At 36.3% G+C, this 23,014-nt stretch overlaps 1 protein-coding gene across 7 annotated transcripts in view; it reads left to right on the top strand.

The window, feature by feature from the left end:
* The window catches only part of PPP1R9A (protein phosphatase 1, regulatory subunit 9A), a 350,761-nt gene that overhangs the window by 285,096 nt on the left and 42,651 nt on the right, over positions 1–23,014 (top strand). For all 7 annotated transcript variants that reach the window (XM_010839754.1, XM_010839753.1, XM_010839757.1 and 4 more), the window contains 3 exons: positions 2,546–2,775; positions 4,219–4,315; positions 5,264–5,435. In XM_010839754.1, the coding sequence (XP_010838056.1) occupies positions 2,546–2,775; positions 4,219–4,315; positions 5,264–5,435 (499 nt within the window). The remainder of the gene's footprint in view (positions 1–2,545; positions 2,776–4,218; positions 4,316–5,263; positions 5,436–23,014) is intronic.

Genomic DNA, 23,014 nt, shown 5'->3' with positions numbered 1-23,014 from the left:
CTAAACTCCAGATGCTATGAATAAATTCAACCCAAGCACTAAATGCTTTGTGTACATTTAGAAGAACACAAATGAGAGATTCGTTCCCACTGTTAGTGAGAAAACCTAACAGTGCACACCCTTAGGGGGTCAGCACCCCTCAGTGAAAATAGCACAGGATTTTAAAATTACCTATTTGCATATTTGCACCTATGTGGCCAATTCCCTCTGAACTTTCTCAAGAAGTAAATGTTTATAATAGTTCAAGCATTCAAACTACATTTTGACCACTAATCCTTAAGCACAAGCTGTTATACTGTATCTCTTTCTCTTTTATTTTATTTTAAATAAATATAATCATTTTATTTATTTTTAGCTTACCAGAAATAATGTATTTTTATTAACATAGCACATTAATTAGGTTTCATAAAGAAAAATTCAAATTTCTAGTAATGAAATACTGTGAAATTTAATTAATATATGAATAATTTATTTTAGGTTCCAGATGCTACCAGAAATCTTTAGACAAGTTTAGTTCATGTCATTTAAATTTGTGGGAAAAAACAGGTCTTGATAAAAGGAGTATATATTTTTAGTTTATATATGAAATAATGCAAAGTTCAAAAGGGCATTTTTAATTGGTAAATTATAAGGTAAGTTTCAGTTTCTTGAACTGTGTCTAGTTTTATCAAATATGTAGTCTCAAAGATTTTAAAATATCTTTTGAATTACTTTAAAAACACAGTTAATGTTTTTTTTTTTTATGGTCTTCTAATAATTGAGACATAATTCCTCCCACACCACTAATAGTCCGTTTCCCTGTTCACAGTATATACACTTGTTTTGTTTTTTCCATGTGTTTTAAATGGAGATAAATTAGCAAGGCTATTTTAGGTAAATGGTATTTTCAGCTAATAACTCTGTAGTTCTTTAGTCAAAACGTGTCTATACATCATTCATGGTTTCAGCCAAGCTCTGTGAATAATAATTTTTAAATTAGTAGAGATTGGTAAATAAGCAACTTGAACACAAAACACTGCTTAATAAAAGGTGCAGGTAAAAACCCAGTCCTGTTTTAAATTTCTATTGTTTCTTGGCATAGAATGGAAGAATAGAAGATTTTTAATTGTTGGGTTACAGTTGGGGGAAAAAGATTGGCCTCTGATTGCAAGTGCTTTAACAAGGCTTATGTGTTGGGTATTTAATTTAGAAAAATCTATAAATGAGTATTTTTTTTTTCAAAATTATATTGGCTGTGCCAACATTCTATTACCTATGCTAATATCCACAGATTAACTTGCTTTACTGTTATTCTTTATATCCATGTTGATAATAGAATTCCTAATTTTGAAATGGTTCTGACTACTTTACTTTGCAATCTGTTTTGCCAATGTACTTAGTTTAAAATACATATAAAAACATATGTATATTTCCATTTGCCGAATGCTGTGCGATTTTGGAATGTTTCAGATTTTGAAAATTGATATTAATAGCTTGTAACGACTCTGCACCCTTTTAAACTATACCAGAGGCACGTGAAATGGATGCAGCACTAGTGTAAAGGTTAGATGGCTAGTGTCAATAAATGACCTTTGATCCCTTACCTAAGAGATCAGTCTTGAATTTCCGTAGAAATGAGGGATTTGGACCAGGGTCTTATCTGTTCCTAAACTTTCTGGAAAGCAGAAACCAGAGGAAGCTGCCTTTCTTTTCCATCAGAGAGACTTAAATTAGTTCAGGAATAATTTATATTTTTACTTACACTGTCATTTATACTTTTATGCAAATTGGCATTTATCCTGCTTTAGAAACTCAGAACAATGTCAGCAAAATAATGAGCTACAGACTGTTTTCATGAGTCAGTTGAAATAAAGTATGTGATAATATCGTCAAAAGGGATTAAGACAAAGTAAAAATAACTTTTATCAGACTATTATCCCCAAGGAGCTTTTCCAAGCATGCTGATGTGATATATCACAGTTCTCTTTTACATATAACAATTTAGTCTTAGAAGACTTCAGTTACTTGTCCGAGGTTTAAAGGCCAGTGTTGGCAGAGCTGGAATTCAAATCTAAACTATATGACTCCAGGGTCTGCCTCTTAATCATTGGCCATACTGTGCTCTGCCCCTCTCCTTCCCAGCTAGCCGTCTCCCCACTCCTTTTTTAGTTAACATTTTACATATAATTGTATGTTTTAAAAACAACTCTAAAAGCATGTTGAAGTTCATTGGATAGAATCAGTCAAATTCTAAAACATTTTTTACTGCTTGGAGAATTTCATACGCTGCATGGTATGCTCTGGAAAGATCCTGGGAGTTGGAAACAGATCCATGTTTTATCATTTATCAGATGTGTGACATTGGACAACCATTTCACTTTTCAAGGCTTCTGTTTTATAATCTCTATAATAATGAAAATCATACTTGCTCTTCTCATTTCAATGTATTTCATGATTGAGTATATGTAATAATGGAATTTATTCTAAAATATGCTGTAAAAGTATGAGAGATGTTTGCTATAAAAGTACCCAGAAATATCCTTGGTTTGACATTTGCTCTGTCCAGCTGCAAGCTGCAGAAAATGAGAAAGTGAGGTGGGAACTAGAAAAAACTCAACTTCAACAGAATATAGAAGAGAATAAAGAAAGAATGATGAAGTTGGAGAGCTACTGGATTGAGGCCCAAACATTATGCCACACAGTGAACGAGCACCTCAAAGAGACTCAAAGCCAGTATCAGGCCTTGGAAAAGAAGTACAACAAGGCAAAGAAACTGATCAAGGATTTTCAACAAAAGTAAGCAGCTTCTAATGATGTAACGATTTTTGTGTGCATCTAAAGAAGTCTTATATCCAGTAGTTTTGTAGTATCTAGTGGAAAAGAAAAGATGACCTCAGAGTCATCCCTTTAAGGAGCATACTTAAAATAATAAATAGACAGTACGTTTTAGAAATCTCTTACATCAGTGTTTCATGTGTTGATTGTATTTTGTTTCTTCTATAATTTTTTGGCAACTTCCTGTTTTGTTCTTGTTTTTGCTGTTGGTTAATCATTTATTGTAACTGTTAAAGCATTTGAACCTCTGTCCTTTTGAAACGTATGTAATTTAGAAGCAGGAAGCCAAGTTGAAGTCATGCAAAATGACTGTTGGATATGGTGCGTTCAGAGCAGCAACTGGGGCCTTCTGTTTCTGTTCTTAGAATCAGTTAACTAAAGAATTTTCCCACTACAGATAGTGGAAATATTGACTGACAAGACCCCTTGCCCTGTTACTTTCCTTTCCTTGTGAGAGAATCACAAGGTCCTTGGTTCACTACAGTGAGAGACCATCACCACACTTGGCTTTTAAATTTCAACACCTATTTTCAAGCTAATGCTGCTTTGCTTCCATCTGTTGGATCTTGGTGTAATTTCAGGGAGACTAGGAAGATTCTTACCATATTTTTTCATCAGTTACTTAGAAAGTAACTCTAGTATCCCTTCTGGCCTTGCCTGTCAAGCCTTAAAAGCCAAGCATATATGTAAGATTCATGGTATCTGTTATTTCCTATCATGGAAACAATGGTTTTAATGTTTAAAAGGTATTGCTATAAAAGTATCTTAAAAAGGAAGCAGGTTTTCTTACAACTGTGAATTCAGTACATCTCTATTTTAACTCTTATTAAAAGTATTCCTAACTCTTATTTCATGTAATAATTTTATAATAAATTCTACCACATTTGATATTTCTCCTTGTCCTCATGATATCCTTAGATGTGTAGTGACAGCTTCCCCTCTGTGTTTCTGGCCCATTCAGCCTATTGTCATTTCTAAGAAGCAGTCTTATAATAATTATCTTTTAAAAACTCTTACCATCCATTCCATCAGTTTACTAGGTAAATGACTTTATAAATGTGGAATTATTTCTACTGAACATGTAATTATCTCCACTAAATTACCAAGGTGGGTCATTAGTTCAGTAGCTTCTATCCAAGTATGAACAGGTGCTCCAGAATCAGGAGCTACAAATGAAAAGCTCAGTAAGCAGAATCAAAGCATTTTTATTTACCTTGTATATCTTTAAAACATTTTATTTGCTTTCATTACTAGATACCTTTTCTCTGTGAGTGAGTTTTATTTATTTAAATAGCTGTCTAGTTACTTATTTCACTGTGTGGCTCTTTGCTTCAGATAAGAATTTTTGTATTTCCTCATTTATTGAGTATTTGATGCACTGAGATCTATTATTTTCTCCTTAAGAGAACTTGATTTCATCAAAAGACAGGAAGCAGAAAGAAAGAAAATAGAAGATTTGGAGAAAGCTCATCTCGTGGAAGTTCAAGGCTTGCAAGTGCGGGTGAGTCCTGTGCACAGAGCCACTGGATGACAGAATAGCCAGACAGAGCTTAACTCGAAAAGACACACGCACCTCTGTGTCCATGTCAGGACGACTCACTGCAGACACTAAGACGCAGAGACAGCCTAGCGTCTGTCACAGATGAATGGGTAAAGAAGATACGGTGCATTTATGCAGTGGAATAGTACTCAACCGTTAAAAAGAATGAAATGATGCCATTCTCAGCAACATGGATGGACCTACAGATTCTCACACTAAGCAAAATAAGTCAGAAAGACAAAGACGAAACCATATGATATCACTCACGTGGAATCTAAAATACTACCAAAATGAACATGTCTATGAAATAAAAAAAGACTTACAGACATAGAGAACAGGCTTGTGGTTGCTAAGGGGAGGTGATGAAAAGACTGGGAATTTGGGATTAGCAGATGCAGACTATTATGCATAGGTTGGATAGGGAGCTATACTCAATATTCTGTGATAAATCATAGACTATGATAAAAAGATAAATCATAGAATTTATCTTTGTGACCCCGTACACTGGAGTCCACCAGATTCTTCTCTCCATGGGATTTTCCAGGCAAGAATACCGGATTGGGTTGCCATTTCCTTCTCAATGGGATTTTCCTGACCCAGGGATCAAACCTGAGTCTCTTGCATTGCAGGTGGATTCTTTGCCAACTGAGCTACCAGGGAAGCCCATGATAAATCATAGTGGAAAAGACTATATATATACACACACATGTGTGCATGTATATATACATATATATATAAAACTGAGTCACTTTGCTCTACAGCAGAATTTAACACAATATTGTAAATCAACTACCTTTTAATAAAATTAAAGAAAAAGAATAATAGGGTAGTTTTGCCTAGTGCTTGGAGAAGAGTGCTGGTTTATGGTTTCATGAGTATATTGGTTTTTTTTTTTTTCTTCTCTCTTAGATTAGAGATTTGGAAACTGAGGTGTTCAGGCTACTGAAGCAAAATGGGACTCAAGTTAACAACAACAACAATATCTTTGAGAGAAGGACATCCCTTGATGAGGTCTCTAAAGGAGATACCTTGGAGAACTTGGATATCAAGCAGACATCTTGTCAAGATGGCCTAAGTCAAGGTTTGTTCAACCTAACCATAAAAATGGTTTTTAATGACTGTAAAATGTGGCCTTACATTCTTCTTTGTTTTACTCAGAGATTTAAAAGGTGCAAAAGCTTTCCTGCTTTGGGAAAGAAGAAAGGGCTTATCAAAATAGTAACCTATCATTTTGCTCTTGTTTTATCAAAAATAAATCTTTGAAGTAAAAAAAACAGCAAAATTTCAAGTTTGACAAGCCAGATACTAATTTTAAACCACATAAACTTGATACGCTTAATGAACTGCCGTAAACTGATAGTTTATCCCATCTAGGGTGAGTTACTCCTTAAGGATTATGATTTTTTAGTCCCTAGAATGAAGATCTTTTTCATAACATCAGAAGGCTGACTGCCCAATTCCATCATTTAGAATTCATTGAGTTAAGAAGTTCTGTATAGTTTTCTGCTTTTACCTTGATGACTTGTATATATGTCTCATTCTTTCCTGTCAAAGACCAAATCAGACCAAAACACTAGAAACATTTCCTATTAATAAAGGAAATGGTCTTTGTTCATATACCAACCATAAATGAATCACTTATTTTCTTCCCCCAGCGCACCTGTACATGGATTGCGTGTATAAGAATGTGAATGCTTTAATATGTGTAGTATATTTATAAATTTAAAAATGTGTTAAGAATTTATTAACATGAATACATAGGAAGACATAAAACTTTCAATTTCATCTCTTAAAATTTCTACCTAGTGGACGTTAGAAAGAGTGAAAATAAAAGAATGTCATGCCATAGCATTGTCAGGAAGGGACTGACAACTCACAAGCAGTGGTTTGACATGCAGTAAAACTGAGGTCACTGATGAGCTGTGTGATTCTCTGATGCCCTTTCACACATATTACAATGTCTCCAGGGAGATTTTCTGGATAAGCAAGTGTTAATATCATATCATTAACTTTCAGAACTAAACTCTTAGCTGTTAAAAATGAAAGTATTGGAAATTTTCATTTAAAATCGAAGTAATATTTAGAGATTTGAGTGTCTTCACTAAGTTTACATCCATTTGCTGTGTTTTCCCTTACTATGACATAGTCTGTAAATAATGCCTCCCAGTGGTGAAAGAAAAGTGTTTCACACCAACATTACCACTAACTGAAGAAGTGTGTGACTTTGGGAAGGCCATTCAACTTCTCTAGGCTGGTTTTTTTTACTATGCATAATATAAAAATAGCAACACTTCTTTCTTCTCCCCCCTAAACAGTGTTTGAGACGAAAAAAATAAACTTTATTAGAGCATTATAGAGTTACAATTTTTTATCTGGAACTCTGTAAGCTGATTTTCTTAAAAAATGGAAATCAAATCAGTGTGTTTTTTCCCACTTTTTTGAATATTTTAATTCTTCAGATTCACTGTAGTTTTTATAATAAATATATATTCCTGCTGTGCCATACACAAAATATTATCAGTAACCAGTGACTTTGCAACGTCTGATTCATTTCTTTTAGTTCAGAAATCAGTATCTTGTCAAACATATAATTAACAGTATTTATTAAATTATATGACTACAGAAGATCAACATACTTTACTGTTAATATGTTGATTTGGATCAGAACCTTACATTTCTTTAGAATCTTACGTTTCTTCTTTTTCTTCTATCCTACACCCTCCATTTTGCCACATAATTATCAGTTTCCCTAGCAACACTGTCGGTTCCCGGTGAAATGCAGAGACTACTAATTCTCCCTGAAACCAATTCGTGCTTGTGCGGTAGAGGTGGAATCAGTCATCTCAGACATTAGCAGCATACATATCAAACGGTCCTCTTCCAGTTTTGCTGCCGAGGACAGTCAGCGATAAATCTCCTTGAATTTCAATTGCTTGATCACATAAACTAAAATGGCTTGGTCAGTAGCTAGATAGGAATGCTCTGGAAAGCACTTTTCTAAATTGATCCTTTGCTTCTGTTGCTAGGGAACGCTGAAGTCGTCCAGGTTTAGAAAAGGAAGTAAAGCAGCGGACCAAACACAGGTCATTTGGCATTTAATTACCACCCCACCCCCAAGCACACACCTTTTTGCCCCAGGACAGATACAGCAGTGGAGGTCGGTTCTGCTAGTTTTCACCCTTGAGGTGCAGGGCTTTGTCTCCTCACCTCCTGTAGACTGTCCAGCTCTGATTTGTTTTCTAAGCACTGGAGTCTTATTGATAGAATGAGTGGTTTAGCATCTTTTTGGGTCTGAGTCAGCTCAGTGAAGCAAAAGGATTATCAATTACAGGTCAGAGAAAAACCATGTTGGAATGAAATAGTGAAAGAAAGGGAAAGAGAGGGTGAAAGAGGCAGAAAAGCAAGAGGAGGAAAGAAAGAGCATGTAAGCAGTCACTTGTTCTCAAGAACTCATCCTCTTTTAGGAACAAGCTTCCCAACTGTGGATGGATTAATTGTGTGACTCTTTCATTAAATTATTGTACATATTTAGAGTGATAAAACCATTTTTAAAATCATGCTGAAATTTACCACAGTTAAATTTCTATTCAAACATCATACATATGGCTTTTTCTATAAACTAAGCCTACTGAAATATCTCATTAAAATGTGGACATATTGGGAATTTCCTGGCAGTCCAGTGGTTAGGACTCTTCACACTCACCGATGAGGGTCCCAGATTCAATCCCTGGTCTGGGAACTAAGCTTCCCACAAGCTGCACCATGTAGCAAAAAAAAAAAAAGAGTTGGCAGATTATGTATACAAACATATTATTTAATACAGTTTGATACTTTTTTCTTGAAGTACATGAAGCAAGTATAACAGTTCTTTGTTTTGTTTTTTTCACCAAGAGACACAACAGACTCAAGCACTTCTAGTTTACACCAGCACGCCTGGCAGGTACTAGTTTACATGTGTCTCAGGCTGTGAAAAATGAGTTTTGTCCTGCTGCCAGGTTTCACGTTTGTAATTTCTTAGTGTCTGAGTAATGCTGGTCTATATACGAGTTCTCCAGTTTGTATCCAGAGGCCCTGAAGTGACGAGAAATGTCTGTGGCCACCCAGATGTTCAAGTCAGGATTAGGAAAAGCGCAGAGAACAGGCTTGTTAGAGAGATCCTGGTAGAAGGAAGAGTTGTAGTTGTAGTTTGATTAAATTCCCTAAAAAAACTCACTTAAATAACATGCTCTTATTGAGCCTCCAGGTATTCCAGATGGGGCAGGAGAAGGTTTTGGTTGGTTTAGTTGCTAAGTCGTGTCCGACTCTTATAACACCATGACTCCTCTGTCCATGAACTTCTTCAAGCAAGAATGCAGGAGTGGGTTGCCATTTCTTTCTCCTCAGGGATCAAACCCAGGTCTCCTGCATTGCAGGCAGATTCTTTAATTACTGAGCCACCAGGGAAGGGTTGATATGAAATGAATAGATAATATGAACATTTTAAGAGATGGAGAGGGAGGTTTAAGATGGGAAAAAAGTGAATAAAATTAGAATAATTTTTCCTGATTCAGAAACCTTATGTTAAAGGTGGGACCTTACGTTCAAGGTGTGTCGTAGGGTATTTTTGGAGTAAAAGTAGGCTTTGGATGCATGAAGAACAGTTTATACTTAATTATGTAAGCATTGTGACCCATTAACAGTTTTATTTTTTCTTAGAAATTAAAAACTCTATTAATGGAAAAAGATAACATTTGCAAAGTCAACAATAATGATAACAAGCAATACTTTCTAACACAATATTGTAAATCAACTATACTTCACTTAAAAAAATATTTATGGGAAACAACGCAATAGTTCTACAGGGCAGTTCTACAGGGCAGGCAGTGTTTTAAGTAACTCAGAATAATTCACTTAATTCTCATAACAACCCTAAGAATAGTACTGCTGTCATCCCATTTTACAGATCAGAAACCGTAGGTGAAGAAATTAAGCCGTCTGCCCTGGCTCACTGTGGTGGTTCAGACGGTAAAGAATCTGCCTACAATGAGAGAGACCTTAGTTCAATCCCTGGGTAGGGAAGATCCCCTGGAGGAGGGCATGGCAACCTACTCCAGTATGCTTGCCTGGAGAATCCCCATGGACAGAGGAGCCTGGTGGGCTGCAGTCCATGGGGGTCACAAAGAGTCGAACATGACTGAGTGATGAAGGATACAGCATACATGCTCAGTGAGCAGGAGAGCTCTTCTCATCCAGCTCTACAGCCCATGTTCTTAACTACGCAGCTGAACTGTACTGCTTTTTTGGAATCCGCTGCTTCTCTTAGACAACTGATGGGAACTCTGCCTTCAGAAAAGGCTGAAATCATAAGAAGTCAGAAAATCCAAAGCAATACCGTTAATAGCATTGAGGCATAACAGGAACTGGGTCACTAGTAGGTTTGTAAGTGTGATTCAAGGATCCCTTTGAATTTTGGGCATTACTACCAAATACTTGTTTTATTTCATACCCATCTACTCAGCCAGTAGACCACTGGTTAAATAACACTGAACGTTATCTTCTCCAAAGTATGAACATGGAATATTATATATAAAGCATTTTATCCTTAGTTCCTTTAGTTACTTTCTATTTCTTAACTCTAAGGAAAACTGTGCAAGAAGAAAATGACTTAAATTGCAAGATAGCAGATTATAGGAAAGTCTTATGCTTCGTCGTTCAGTCACGTCCGACTCTTTGTAACCCCATCTACTGTAGTCCGCCAGGTTTCTCTGTCCGTGGGGATTTTCCAGGCAAGAATACTGGACTGGGAGTTGCCATGCCCTCCTCCAGGGTATCTTCCCAACCCAGGGATCAAAGCCAGGTCTCCCGCCTAGCAGGCGGATTCTTTACCATCTAAGTCACCAGAGAAGGCACTTTCGTAATAGACTGTGGCTGGAATTAATTAGTCAATTCTGACATCTTTAAAAATACAAATATTTCTTAGCTACCTTTTAGGTTATTTAAGAATAACTTAGAGAAAATAATACCTTCCTGCTGTTTCTGCTTTCCCTTAGTCTTTTTCCACAAAATGGTTTGGCTGTTGGCATTAAGGCCCAAGATTTCTTAAAAGTAGATCTCTAAGATAGTAGTCTACATTTGAATCCTGAACTCAGTAAGTTGAAGACCTGGGACTTATGGACATGTCAGTAGAACTTTGAGCCTGCTTAGGTATTCACACAAGCCAGTTCTTTGATCATTGGCCCTATCCTTGCTTGTTGTGACCCAGTTGTTAGCTTATTGGTTTGCACTGAATCTGATTTTTCTGAATTGAATCATTTTTTGATAATTCACTCATATTTAAATAAAGTCTTTATCAAGAAGAGCAAAGGAAAGTAAACAACTGTTAGTAGATTGACCTCTGATCATTAGGAAATGTCCCTCTTTATTTCTAGTAATTGACCTTATTATTGATTTTGTTTGATATTTGAAGGGCTATGTTATCTTTTAGTGTCTGTGAGATGTCTTTTTCCATTCTTTTATTACAAATTGTCTGTCTTTTGTAAGCAATGGATGGTTGCCTATTTTTATTAAAGTCTCGATCTTATGTTTAAATTTTTTTCTCAACTTTAGAAAGTTGCTATTTATTGATTGATAATAATAAGTTTAAATTTAACATCTTACTGTTTGTAAATCTTTGTTCTTTTTATCTACTTTCTTACCTTCTTTTGGATTAATCAAATGGGAATTTCTTTTCTTATTTATTTTTTCCTATATTAACTTTATTCTTTTTTTGTGTGAATACCTGTAATAAAATTTAGAATATTTGCTGGAGAAGATGGATTGACTATTCATTAAGACGTTCCCATTCAACTGTTGTGGGGGTTTTGTTTGTAAATAAGTTTATTTTCATGATTCAAAACAATTTTTTGAATAATGACAAAGAATTTCTAAACATGAAAGAATCAGTGGCTATATCTTATAACCAATATTTGAAATCGAATGGACAAGTTTTATTACCAGGATTCATTTTATTAACAATAATCCATGTGTTGTTTCCATGTAAAGTCATGACTTGTTTTGTTTGAGAACAAGTCCCTACCACAGTTAAGCATAAAAAATATCTTCCATAATTGGAGTGTGACCTGCATTACTGAGTAAAGATTTCATAAATATTCTCAAAGAGTTGGAGATTTGTTTTTCTTTAAAAAGCATTCTTTCTATACAAGTGTCATTCTTAGTGAGCTTTTTATAGAGGGTTAAAGTTTATAATCCCTGGTAAATGCCGTGATATATCTTTTTGTATAGCTAATATAGTATATATCTGTGTAGTTGATAGTTAGGTTGGATACGGGGTTAATACAGGTTTCAGCAGTTTAAACTAACACAGTTGTGTTCCGGAATAGAGTTCTTCCTGTATTTTCAGATGAGCAGAGTGAACACCCATTAGCTGGTCAGAATTCTCTTTATTTAAAACAAACTACTTGTTCACAAAGATAAATGTTGAATCTAGAAATACATTTTGAAGATCTTCATATACATTATCATGAACACCTGTGTCTATGTAAGAAAGACAAAGTTCGTTTAATATTAGAAAGCTCATATAATTCACACATTAACTAGAAGACAAATGTATATGATCATCTTATTAGATGAAGACAAACACTAAATAAGTTGAGCACTTATTCATGATAAAAAGTTTCTTAAACTAGAAATACATATGAACTTTCTTGTTATATGAGGGTAACAAGTCTTTGTCAGTTATCATGTTTGGTGGTGAAATGTTAAAATCAAGAAATCCCTTTAAAATGAAGACTACTTTTAACATTTCACCATAACTCTTTATTACACATCTACTCAATGTTGTCCTAGAGGTCCTATCAAGAAGTAGACAAGATAAGAGATAAGAGAGAAAAGATACAAGGAATGAAAAGAAGCAACGTTACCATTATTCACCAGTAATAAAATTAAATACATAAGAAAACCTTAAGAGTCTTCAGATCATCAGAATTACTGAGTTTAACATTCTTTTACAAGCTACCATTTATGATAGCAACAAAAAAATATAAGGTATCCAGTGTGAATTTAACAGAATAAACTCGAGATCCATGAAAAGACATTCAAGAAGACCTGTATGAATCAAAAGAGATAGGAAGGCTCAATATTGAAAAAATGACATTATGCCAAACTAATCTATATATTTCTATGCAGTTTCCATCAGAATTTGAACAGGTGATTTTTCGGAACTTGACAGGTTGTTTCTAAAATGTAGGTGGACTTGTTGCCCAGAATAATCAAGATATTCCTGAAGAATACCAAGGTGAGGGAACTTGTTCTTTCAGTTGCTGAGATTCATTGTAAAGCAACAGTATTAAGACAGTGTGGTGTAATCTCAGCAACTGACAAGTAGACCAGTTCAGCAGAACAGAGTCCAGAAACAGGCTGGTCCATTCATGTTAGTTTGAGAGTAATACAAAGCAGACATGACAGTTTAGTGGGGAAAGGATGGACCAACAGATAGCTGGAAAAATTGACCACTCAAGAGAAAACTGAAATTGAATCTGATCTCATACCATTCGTGAAATAGATTTCAAATGGATTAAAGTCTCGACAATGAAAGGCAGCATTTAAAACTTTTAGAAGAAAATGTAGGAGAATGCTCATGTGATATCTTATTTAATACAAAAATTTCCAAATCATAAGCAAAATTTGATAAATTTGAGCACAATAATATTAAGAAAATCTGATTATGAAAAGACACTAGGAAAACTTAGAAGCCAAAAATTGAGAGAGGCTATTTATAGCCCATGTAACTAAGAAAAAAGATGGTTATTGTTATACCAATAACACAATATACTTAAAACTTACCCAATCATAAAAAAACACAACTAACATAATAGAAAAATGGACAAAACATGTAAGCAATCTGTTCACAAAAGAAGAAACTCAAAGGTTGGTGAACATAAATGTTCAACCTTATTAATAAGAATAAAATGATTGACAAAGATAAAGTTTCACGGTAATATGTGATAGCTAGTATGTAGGGGAAAAAAGGAAAACTCATACAACTATTTTGTTAAAACAATTTGAATTATCTAATAAAATGGAATACATGCAAATTTTATAGCCCAGAACGTTCACTTCTGTGTGTAAATGAGTGTTCTCCAGAAATTCTTGCTGTGTGCCAGGAGACATGTTCAAAAATGCACAGCAACATCATTCATGATAGGTACAGTTAAAAGATAATTAATCCAAACCTTTGAACATAATATTGAGCAGACAAAAAGGAAAATGATTTGAAGAATATTATATACAGTTCATTACCATGTATGCAAAGTTTAAAAAACAAGCAAAATTAATCAATATATTCTTTAGAGATACTTTTGTGGAATAACTAGGAGAAAAAAAACCAAGGATTACCACTAGAAACAGGGCATAGAGAGGGCTTCAGAAGTAGTAATTTTATTTCTTAGACTCAATACTAGGTACGTAAGTGTCTTGTTCCCTCTCCTATCTCTATATGACTTACATAGATGGTATACTTTTTTGCTTAAATAAAATATTTTTAAATATAAAAAAATTAAGTAGCATAATTAAAAGATGAGAATGAGAAAAACCACAAAGGTTTTTTTAGGCTTAAAATAAATACTAGTTTAAGATTTTTAAGGGAAAAGAAAAAGTCAGCATCAGCCATACATTTATATTGATAAGAAAGTTCTTAGACTTTGGACTCCTCCAGAAAATCATTTTTTGCTGAGGCTGTAACCTTGTGTTGTCTTTGTCTTTTCTGCTTTTCCCCGAGTCCTCATTGTTAGCAGCTCTTTACTGATACCTGTGGATTCTAGGCCAGGCCAGACTCCTATCACCACATCTGATTTATTTCCTGATGGAGTCTGAGAATACACTAAACATTCACTTTGAGCACTGGAATCCAGAATATTAAACAAAAGTTAAAGCCATAATTAAAGTCAGAATTCATGAAATGGCAAGATAGTAAAAGGAAAGTGCATGCTTGTTCTCCGTTATCAGGAGTGCCCTGTCCCAGAGCATGAGACGCAGAGCAGTGGAGGACTATTCCATGCTGCCGTGTTGTTTAGTTCTAAACTGAGGCAGGGGAGAATTCTCAGCGAGATTCAAGCTTTCTTTATCGTGCATATAGATATCATTTCTTGGTATACTTTCACAATTTTCATTTTTCCTGAACAAATTATTTTCAGTAACTTTTAATCCCCAGTAAGTAATTTTGACCATGAAATACTATTGATTTGCACTAATTAAAGGTTGAACATTCCCAGTAAATCACTGTGGAAAATTTTAATGAACAAGCCAAATGAGTGAGAAATCAATACTTATTGATTGTTTCCTGGCATATAATTAAAGCCAAAATCTGTTCTCTTACCCAGAAAGCAAAGCACTTAAATTGCCTGTCTAGTTTTGTGCGAGTTTTGCATCTGTCTACGTGTAATAGACTTTTGTTGCCAAATCAACGAGGCATTCAAAAGGAGGTATTGAGTTGCAAAATGGCAGCTCTCCTTGGTTCATATTTCTCACTGCATCTTCATAAGTTCACAGAAGTCACCAGACCCTTCAGTCATACTGAGGTATGTATGAGTGCTAGAAGAGAGCTAGAGTTGTTTTGATAGAAAGCAAGTGATTTTTGTCAGAATGAGCTTAAGCTTAGTAATTTTCTGTTAATTTTAAGAAAAGTGAGCTGCTTCCTATTTTATTTTGGCTTTTGAGTAAAATTCAAAAGCCAGTTGAACTATAAGGTAGATTGTGTTCTTCTGGAAGTAAAGACAGTTTTGACCCAAATGTGGAATATAACTCCTTTTCAAGGAAATTATACAAGATAGCTGTGTTTTGAAATGTTTCTTTTGTTTTATAATGTGGTTCGCCATGGAGTCATAGTTACATAGTTTGGAAGACGCCATATGGTTATGCTAAGGTAAGATGACTAAAAGAATAGGAAGTTAGGATGGGGGGATATAAAAGTAGAAAGTGCACAAAGTGATTTGTATATGTAGTGTGCACAGTGGGTTCCTGTGGATTATTCAGGATTTCATTTAAGGTGAAATTTATTCTATCAGCCAAGAGGTAAACAGGATCAATCATGGGATCATAGCATCTAGAGAATTAAAACTCAAAAAATGAACAGCTGTTTCCAGAACTGGGACCAGAAACTTATCTTGTATGCATGGTTCTGAACAATCTGCCAACCATGTTGTTCCAATAAAGGTTCAGTGCCCTACAGTTTTTCTGTTACTGTGGGGCCCAGGCATCAGATTATAGTTGAATTCTTGTAGGTGGACATGAAGTAATGTTCCACTTCAATACTGGCCTGATTATTTATGAGAACTATAGGAAATTCCACTTATGAGAAAAGTTAGGAAACATTAGAATGTAGGTATACTAAAAATTCTGTTGCTTGTGAGGTTTTTTGGATGAAACAGAAGAGTTTAGGGGTACCAAAAAGTCATTCTGATTTTATTGTGGTTTTAATGTTTGATTTATTCAAGTTACATTATCAAAAACATAGTTTTTTAATTTGATTTACAAATCAATACTAAGTGATCTTTGAATATTTAGTTCCTATATACGGACTTAGCTAATTGAACATCTGCAAACATTTTAAATTGCATTTATGAATTTGTTATATTTGATTTCCTTTTTATGTACTATTATCAACTGACAATATTTTCAAGTACTTAAGAAGTTCTTATACATATCTATTATTCTTATACATATTGTAAATTTTAAGTTTTCTTAAATCTTCTATACATAACTCAGTCTTTCCTCTAGTCGAAAGATACTTTCCCATTTAGGAAGCAAACAACTCTCATCTCAGGTAACAGGTTATTCTCTACCAAAGGCATAAAATCTACCAAAGGCATTCACATCTGAATTTTATTCAGATTTTATGTAGATTTTATGTAGTATTTTATAGTATTCTTTCCATGCTATAATCAAGGAAGATGTGGCATCAAATATATAATTTGGGGAGTCACCTAATTAGCATGCTTGTGATTACTCATATCTAGAGATTTTTGACAGAAAAGCTAATTTTGATACCTGTAGGAGACCCTGAGTAAGAACACAGAAGCTTGTTTATTGTCATGTCAGAGACTCTAGAATGTTAAGAAAAGGACATTCGCATAATCCACCTTCCTAGACCCAAGTTCTGCACTTGATTTCATAGTCCTACTCAGAGAAGCCTGCAGTTCCCAGACAGTTTGCCCATTTGATTTGATTTATTCAGTTCAGTATTCAGTTCAGTCGCTCAGTCGTGTCCGACTCTTTGCGACCCCATGAACTGCAGCTCACCAGGCCTCCCTGTCCATCACCAACTCCCGGAGTCCACCCAAACCCATGTCCATTGAGTCGGTGATGCCATCCAGCCATCTCATCCTCTGTTGTCCCCTTCTCCTCCTGCCCCCAATCTTTCCCAGCATCAGGGTCTTTTCAATTGAGCCAGCTCTCCACATCAGGTGGCCAGAGTATTGGAGTTTCAGCTTCAACATCAGTCCCTCCAATGAACACCCGGGACTGGTTGTATCTCCTTGCAGTCCAAGGGACTCTTCAAGAGTCTTCTCCAACACCACAGTTCAAAAGCACCAATTCTTTGGCACTCAGCTTTCTTTATAGTCCAACTCTCACATCCATACATGACGGAAAAACCATAGCCTTGACTAGACAGACCTTTGTTGGCGAAGTAACGTCTCTGCTTTTTAATGTGCTGTCTAGGTTGGTCACAACTTTCCTTCCAAGGAGCAAGCGTCTTTTAATTTCATGGCTGCTGTCACCATCCACAGTGATTTTGGAGCCCAGAAAAATAAAGTCAGCCACTGTTTCCACTGTTTCTCCATCTATTTGCCATGAAGTGATGGGATCAGATGCCATGATCTTAGTTTTCTGAATGTTGAGCTTTAAGCCAACTTTTTCACTCTCTTCTTTCACTTTCATCAAGAGGCTCTTTAGTTCTTCTTCACTTTCTGCCATAAGGGTGGTGTCATCTGCATATCTGAGGTTATTGATATTTCTCCCAGAAATCTTGATTCCAGCTTGTGCTTCCTCCAACCCAGAGTTTCTCATGATGTACTGCAGATTTGATTTAACATTTATTCAAATTTTAGGTAATGCAGATCTTTTCTGTCAAAGTCTAAAGACAGCTGACAATGAAGGAGTCCTAAGATATTGAAATGCCTTGTCTAAATTCTGTAATTGCTTTATATTCTCAGAATCAAGCAACTTGTACAAGTGTTTCAAGTGATATATGGTGGAATTTAGGATAGCTCATACAGTTTTTTGTTGTTGTTGTTTTTCTGACTTATAGCCACTTCTTCTATGGGTAGGCTAGTCTAGTGGCATTTCTAAAGAGTCATTCCTGAGATATGAACTACAGAAATGACCCCTGAAAGTATAGTCTTAAAAGATATGGACAGCAAAATCTGGACCTCTCTCTACTCTGAGAATAGGAGTGTAGATTGACCATAAACTGAAGAAGGCTAAGTTAAATACCAGACTGCACTGGAAAATCACTACATTAAAACAAATAGCCAAATTGTGTTTCAAAGATCATATGGATAGTTTTGAGATTGCATTTGTTGATAAAGAGGTAAATAGTATTCCTCAATATTTTTCAAAGATTAGCAAATAACATATATACAACAATAAATTCAGACCTAATTAAAAATTAGGAAACGGTAATATTTTGATTGATCTAAAAGGGTAAGAAATCAAGTCAGCCTCCTAAAATTTAATGAATACTACCTGGGGTATAAAATTTGTCAGGTTTTGGGTGGTTGTAAAGAAATCAACTATTAATAGAGTGTAGGGTAAGAGTTGCTCATGGGTGGGTTCCTAACCAAAGTGCTATCATGAGGTGAGCTGAAGTTGTATAACTTGACCTCAAATTACCATATCTGATTCAGTACATCTTCCCCTACAGCACTAAAACAGAGAAGTAGCTGGAAGGAAGCTAAGGGGTCTTCTTTAGTCCAAATCATCTGGCAGTAAAATGGCCAAGCAGGCAAACAGTCTCCATGTATGTGATGAAAGACAGCCTTCTCATGTCGGGGCAGGCTGTTGGTCACGGGGACTTTGACTGGGTATCCTGGGCTGATATCAACATCTGAGTCCTAGAACACTAGAGCTATCAGATTAGAATGAAATTAAGATGTTTCTAAAAGAAAATATACTAGATGTGTGCTCTTTCTTCTTTACTAATTTTAATTGCGTTTCATGTATAGATTTTTCTAAAATATCTAACACAAAATTTTTTTTAACATTACAAATAAGACTGAGGTACCTGTTGACCAGCCTCTTCAAATCTAATGTCTTCTTTGAAAGCAACCACCATTATCAGTATGAAGTGTATCTTTTCAGTTCACTTGCTATGCAACTATATGGACATATTTACTGTTAGAAAATGTATTTTATGTTGCTGTTTTTTAAATATTTAAAATGGATATACATGTTGTTTTGCGATTGCTTCAGTCACTTGAGTATCTTGCTAATCTTTTTTTGTATGTCAGTAAATGAAGACATTTATTAAGTGCTTATTATGTGCTCTTCCAAGCATTTATATATGTGTTAATGCATTTAGTCTTTATTATGTTGTTATCATCATGCCTGTTTAGAAGCTGAGGATTCTGAGGGAAAGAGCAATTAGATAAATTGCCCAATTTGGTGACAGCCTCTGCTTTGGATTCAATTCAAGGAAGACTAACCCCAAGTCTCCTCTCATGGTGACTATTTCACACCGTCTCTCTAAAGTACATAAGCCCACCTCTGATACAATATGTACCAACCCAAAGCCCTATGGGCCCATCTTTTGTGAACTTGCAGTGACTTAATGATATGCAGATACTGTTTGAGTTTAAAGATGCCACCAAGTTCCTCATTAAGCTCAGCATTTTGATTGATAATAGCACAAACCAGGCAGCGTGGTGGTATAAGGTGCGAGTGTTTTTGAGCAGAATAATCCACATAAGAACGCAGAGCAGACCCCATTGTTATGCTGCTCCAGTTCCCTCTGCTGATGTCCGGTCCTGGTCCACGGGCAGCATTCCTTTTACGTCAAAAACAACATCAATCTAGTGGAAAACCTGAATGACTCAGACCATTACTGTAGGGAACTGGTTTCTGTATAATATGATCTACAACATCCTAATTTCACAGAACAGTTTTCATAAGAGCTGCTAAAATTGTGATCAAATCCATTAAACTCTTTTAAAGGCTCCAGTGTGAATCAATACTGAAGCTAGCCTTAAAATGCAGGTATTTTGAGGTGAAGTCCCACCCACTCAAAACTGCATTATTGTCAGCTGCTTCATACCTTTTCTGTATTTTTCTGCTGTGTTTATTGATCCCCTTGTGTCTGCTCTTCTTTTGTACTTCTAGCTGCATTTGAGTCAGAGATAAGCTGTTTCAGAGTCTGAAGGGTCTGAAAGAAAGAAAAGAGAAGAAAGGAGAGGAGGGGAAAGGGAGTTTTCCTCTGATGCTAATGGCCAGGAGAACAAGAAACACTGACGAGAAAGGGCAGAGGAAGAACCCCGGGTCCTGGGCTATGAGAGCAGCGTTGCACCGTGCTGTTGATTGGCTCTCTGTAGAGGCTGAATGACGGTGAACATGGCCACCTAGACCCTTACACTCTGTGCTTTTCTTCGTGTGTGCTTAGTCGCTCCGTTGTGTCCAGCTCCTTACACTGAGCAGCACATAACTTGGCAATGTTGAACCAGTTGAACCATCGTCATCCACAAAACTGACAGCTAATTTTTCCATGTAAAGATTTTATTTCTTGGATAAATACACAGTCAAATAAAATCCCCCGGTTTTTTTTTTTTTTTTTTTTTTTAAATATCCTTCTGGGAATTGGCCAAATAAGCCCTTGATGGGTATTTTTGTTTGGAACATAAAGTAAGACCAAAAAGAGGTTTCAAACAAGGTGGAAGATTGCTTGTGAAGTTTACTTTCAGACTTGAGAGGGGCCTTCTAGGATGAGGCTAGGCTTCTGAGGACTGCGCTCTATCCAGTCTTCCACAGATTAAGTGTGATACGGTCAGTAGACAAGTCAGTGACCACTCAGCCTTGGTTTTCCTACCTGAAAGAGAAAGCTGGGCTAGAACCCCTGAAGTTCAGATTGTAATATTCTGATTTTCACGTGATGTGATTTTAAAAAGCTAGCTTCTGCTGGCCGTTAGATCACCCGTTAGTTCCCAGCAGCAGGAGTCCGGTACACATTTCCCTTCTCTCTCACACATGCCCTCTAATACTTCTGAGGGGGGATTATCCGTGATGTCTTTAGTAGTTGCTTCCTCTGGACATTTCTTCCAACTTCCTTCTGGCGTAAGAGTTGATGAAGTGAAAGGTCTCAGCTCAGTTACGGTTTTCTGGTTCTTTAGAAAAATTTTTTTATTCCTCAGGATGGGAACACAAATTACTGTTATAATACATTGTTGTTGTTCAGTTGCTAAGTTGTGTTTGACCTTTGTGACCCCATGGACTGCAGCACCCTGGGCTTCCCTTTCCTTCACCATCTTCTCAGAGATTGTTCAGCTTCAGATCTCTTGAGTCAGTAATGCTATATAACCATCTCATACTGTCACCGCCCTTCTCCTTTTGACTTCAGTCTTTCCCAGCATCAGGGTCTTTTCTAGGGAGTTGACTTTTCACATCAGGTGGCCAAAGTATTGGAGCTTCAGCTTCAGCATCAGTCTTTCCAATGAATATTCAGGACTGATTTCCTTTAGGACTGACTGGTTGGATCTCCTTGCAGTCCAAAGGACTCTCAAGAGTCTTCTCCAGCATCACAATTCAAAGGCATCAAGTCTTCTGCGCTCTATCACTGCTATAAAGAGACCCTGAGATCTTTGTTTTCAGGCCTTCAGAAATCGTCAATTGGATGTGATGTGTGTTTGGCCACTCGGGTAATGGCTCTACAGCCCTGCTTGTCAGGCTTTAGCTAACTCTGCGTTCAATAGATGTTGTTACATGCGTGCTATCTGGTGGGTTACACCCAGTCAGTGCTAGCTGATGATAAAACAGGCATCTGAGATTGTTATTTTGCAATTGTCCAAAACCAAACCAGGCAAATTACTGAATAGCAATGGAGTAAGGTTCCAGGATAACCTCTGTACTCCCAACCCTGCTAATAGCAGTTGTCATGTCCCCTTACTTTATTTGTTCAGCATCGAGTGATGAGGTAGCTCCTACAGTCCTGGATGTTGTGTACTGTGCTGGGTGCTCCAGAGCTCAGGTTCTGTCGTGCAAGGAATCATGCTCACAAAAGTAGAATGAGCTTCTTTCTTAGGTCTTTCTGTCACTGGGTAACCAAAGCTGTTACTAAACCAACAAAAGAAGAAATCGTCTGAGAAATAATTTTTCTATAGTTTTCAACATCTTCCTTTTTTGATACGCTTCCACATATGTGAAAGATTAATAATATTTCATAATAACCTGTTGGAGAAGTGAATTTCCTAGTCACATCATATGTGAATTGACAGCTGAAAACCCTGAACTCTCACTGCATTAAAATCTGATTCTAATAATTTGTTCAACATCAGCTAAGTTGGAGTGCACAGGCTAGTGGCCTAGGAGTCAAGAAACTAGAAAGGTTTGGTAGCTCATCAACTAGCTGTATGGATGAGGACAAGACAGTCAAGTTTTCTGAGCTTCAGGAGAGCAAAATATATGCTTGGCTATATATACTTGGCTACTCTTTCTGTTGGAGCTGTTGTGAGGAACAAATGAGATGGTGTATGGGCAGTGTGTGGGATTATAGAATGTGCAGTCCAAATATGAGATAGACAGATTGTAAGATGTGTGTATGTAGCAGTGTATCTGAATTATTGCATTCCTCTATGTTGTATTTCCATGTTTTATATGTAAACAAGAGCTTGTAAAGTTGATTCTCTCCCAATGATCACAACTCTTAAAGGGCAGTTACAAGTTCAGAATTTGTTAGAAGGAGGAAATTAAAGTAATCAAGGGGATTTTTTTTTCCATTGACATGTGAAAAATGAAAGGACTACTGATTAGAAAACATTTAGCTGTCTTTAAATATACCTGAATGGTCTGACTTTTCTGTTATCCACTTTTCTTTAAAATATAGGAAATGAAAAGGAAAACTTCTGTATATAGTGTTATTCAGTGGATGTATCTCTCAGGGAACAATATATTTAATTTTATTTGTTAGAACCATATGCCAAGCACCATGTTCCATAGATAAGAAAGGTACAATCTGAGATGCTTCCTTGTTTTTATAACATAATATATTTAAGCATCAGATCAGATTAGATCAGTCGCTCAGTCATGTCCGACTCTTTGCAACCCCAAGAATCACAGCACGCCAGGCCTCCCTGTCCATCACCAACTCCCAGAGTTCACTCAGACTCACATCCATCGGTCAGTGATGCCATCCAGCCATCTCATCCTCTGTCGTCCCCTTCTCCTCCTGCCCCCAATCCCTCCCAGCATCAGAGTCTTTTCCAATGAGTCAACTCTTCCCATGAAGTGGCCAAAGTACTGGAGTTTCAGCTTTAGCATCATTCCTTCCAAAGAAATCCCAGGGCTGATCTCCTTCAGAATGGACTGGTTGAACCTCCTTGCAGTCCAAGGGACTCTTCAAGAGTCTTCTCCAACACCACAGTTCAAAAGCATCAGTTCTTTGGCGCTCAGCCTTCTTCACAGTCCAACTCTCACATCCATACA

Source organism: Bison bison, unplaced genomic scaffold (genome assembly GCF_000754665.1).
Source record: "Bison bison bison isolate TAMUID 2011002044 unplaced genomic scaffold, Bison_UMD1.0 scf7180017864134, whole genome shotgun sequence".
NCBI lineage: Eukaryota > Metazoa > Chordata > Mammalia > Artiodactyla > Bovidae > Bison > Bison bison.
This window is presented reverse-complemented; position numbering and strand designations above follow the sequence as displayed.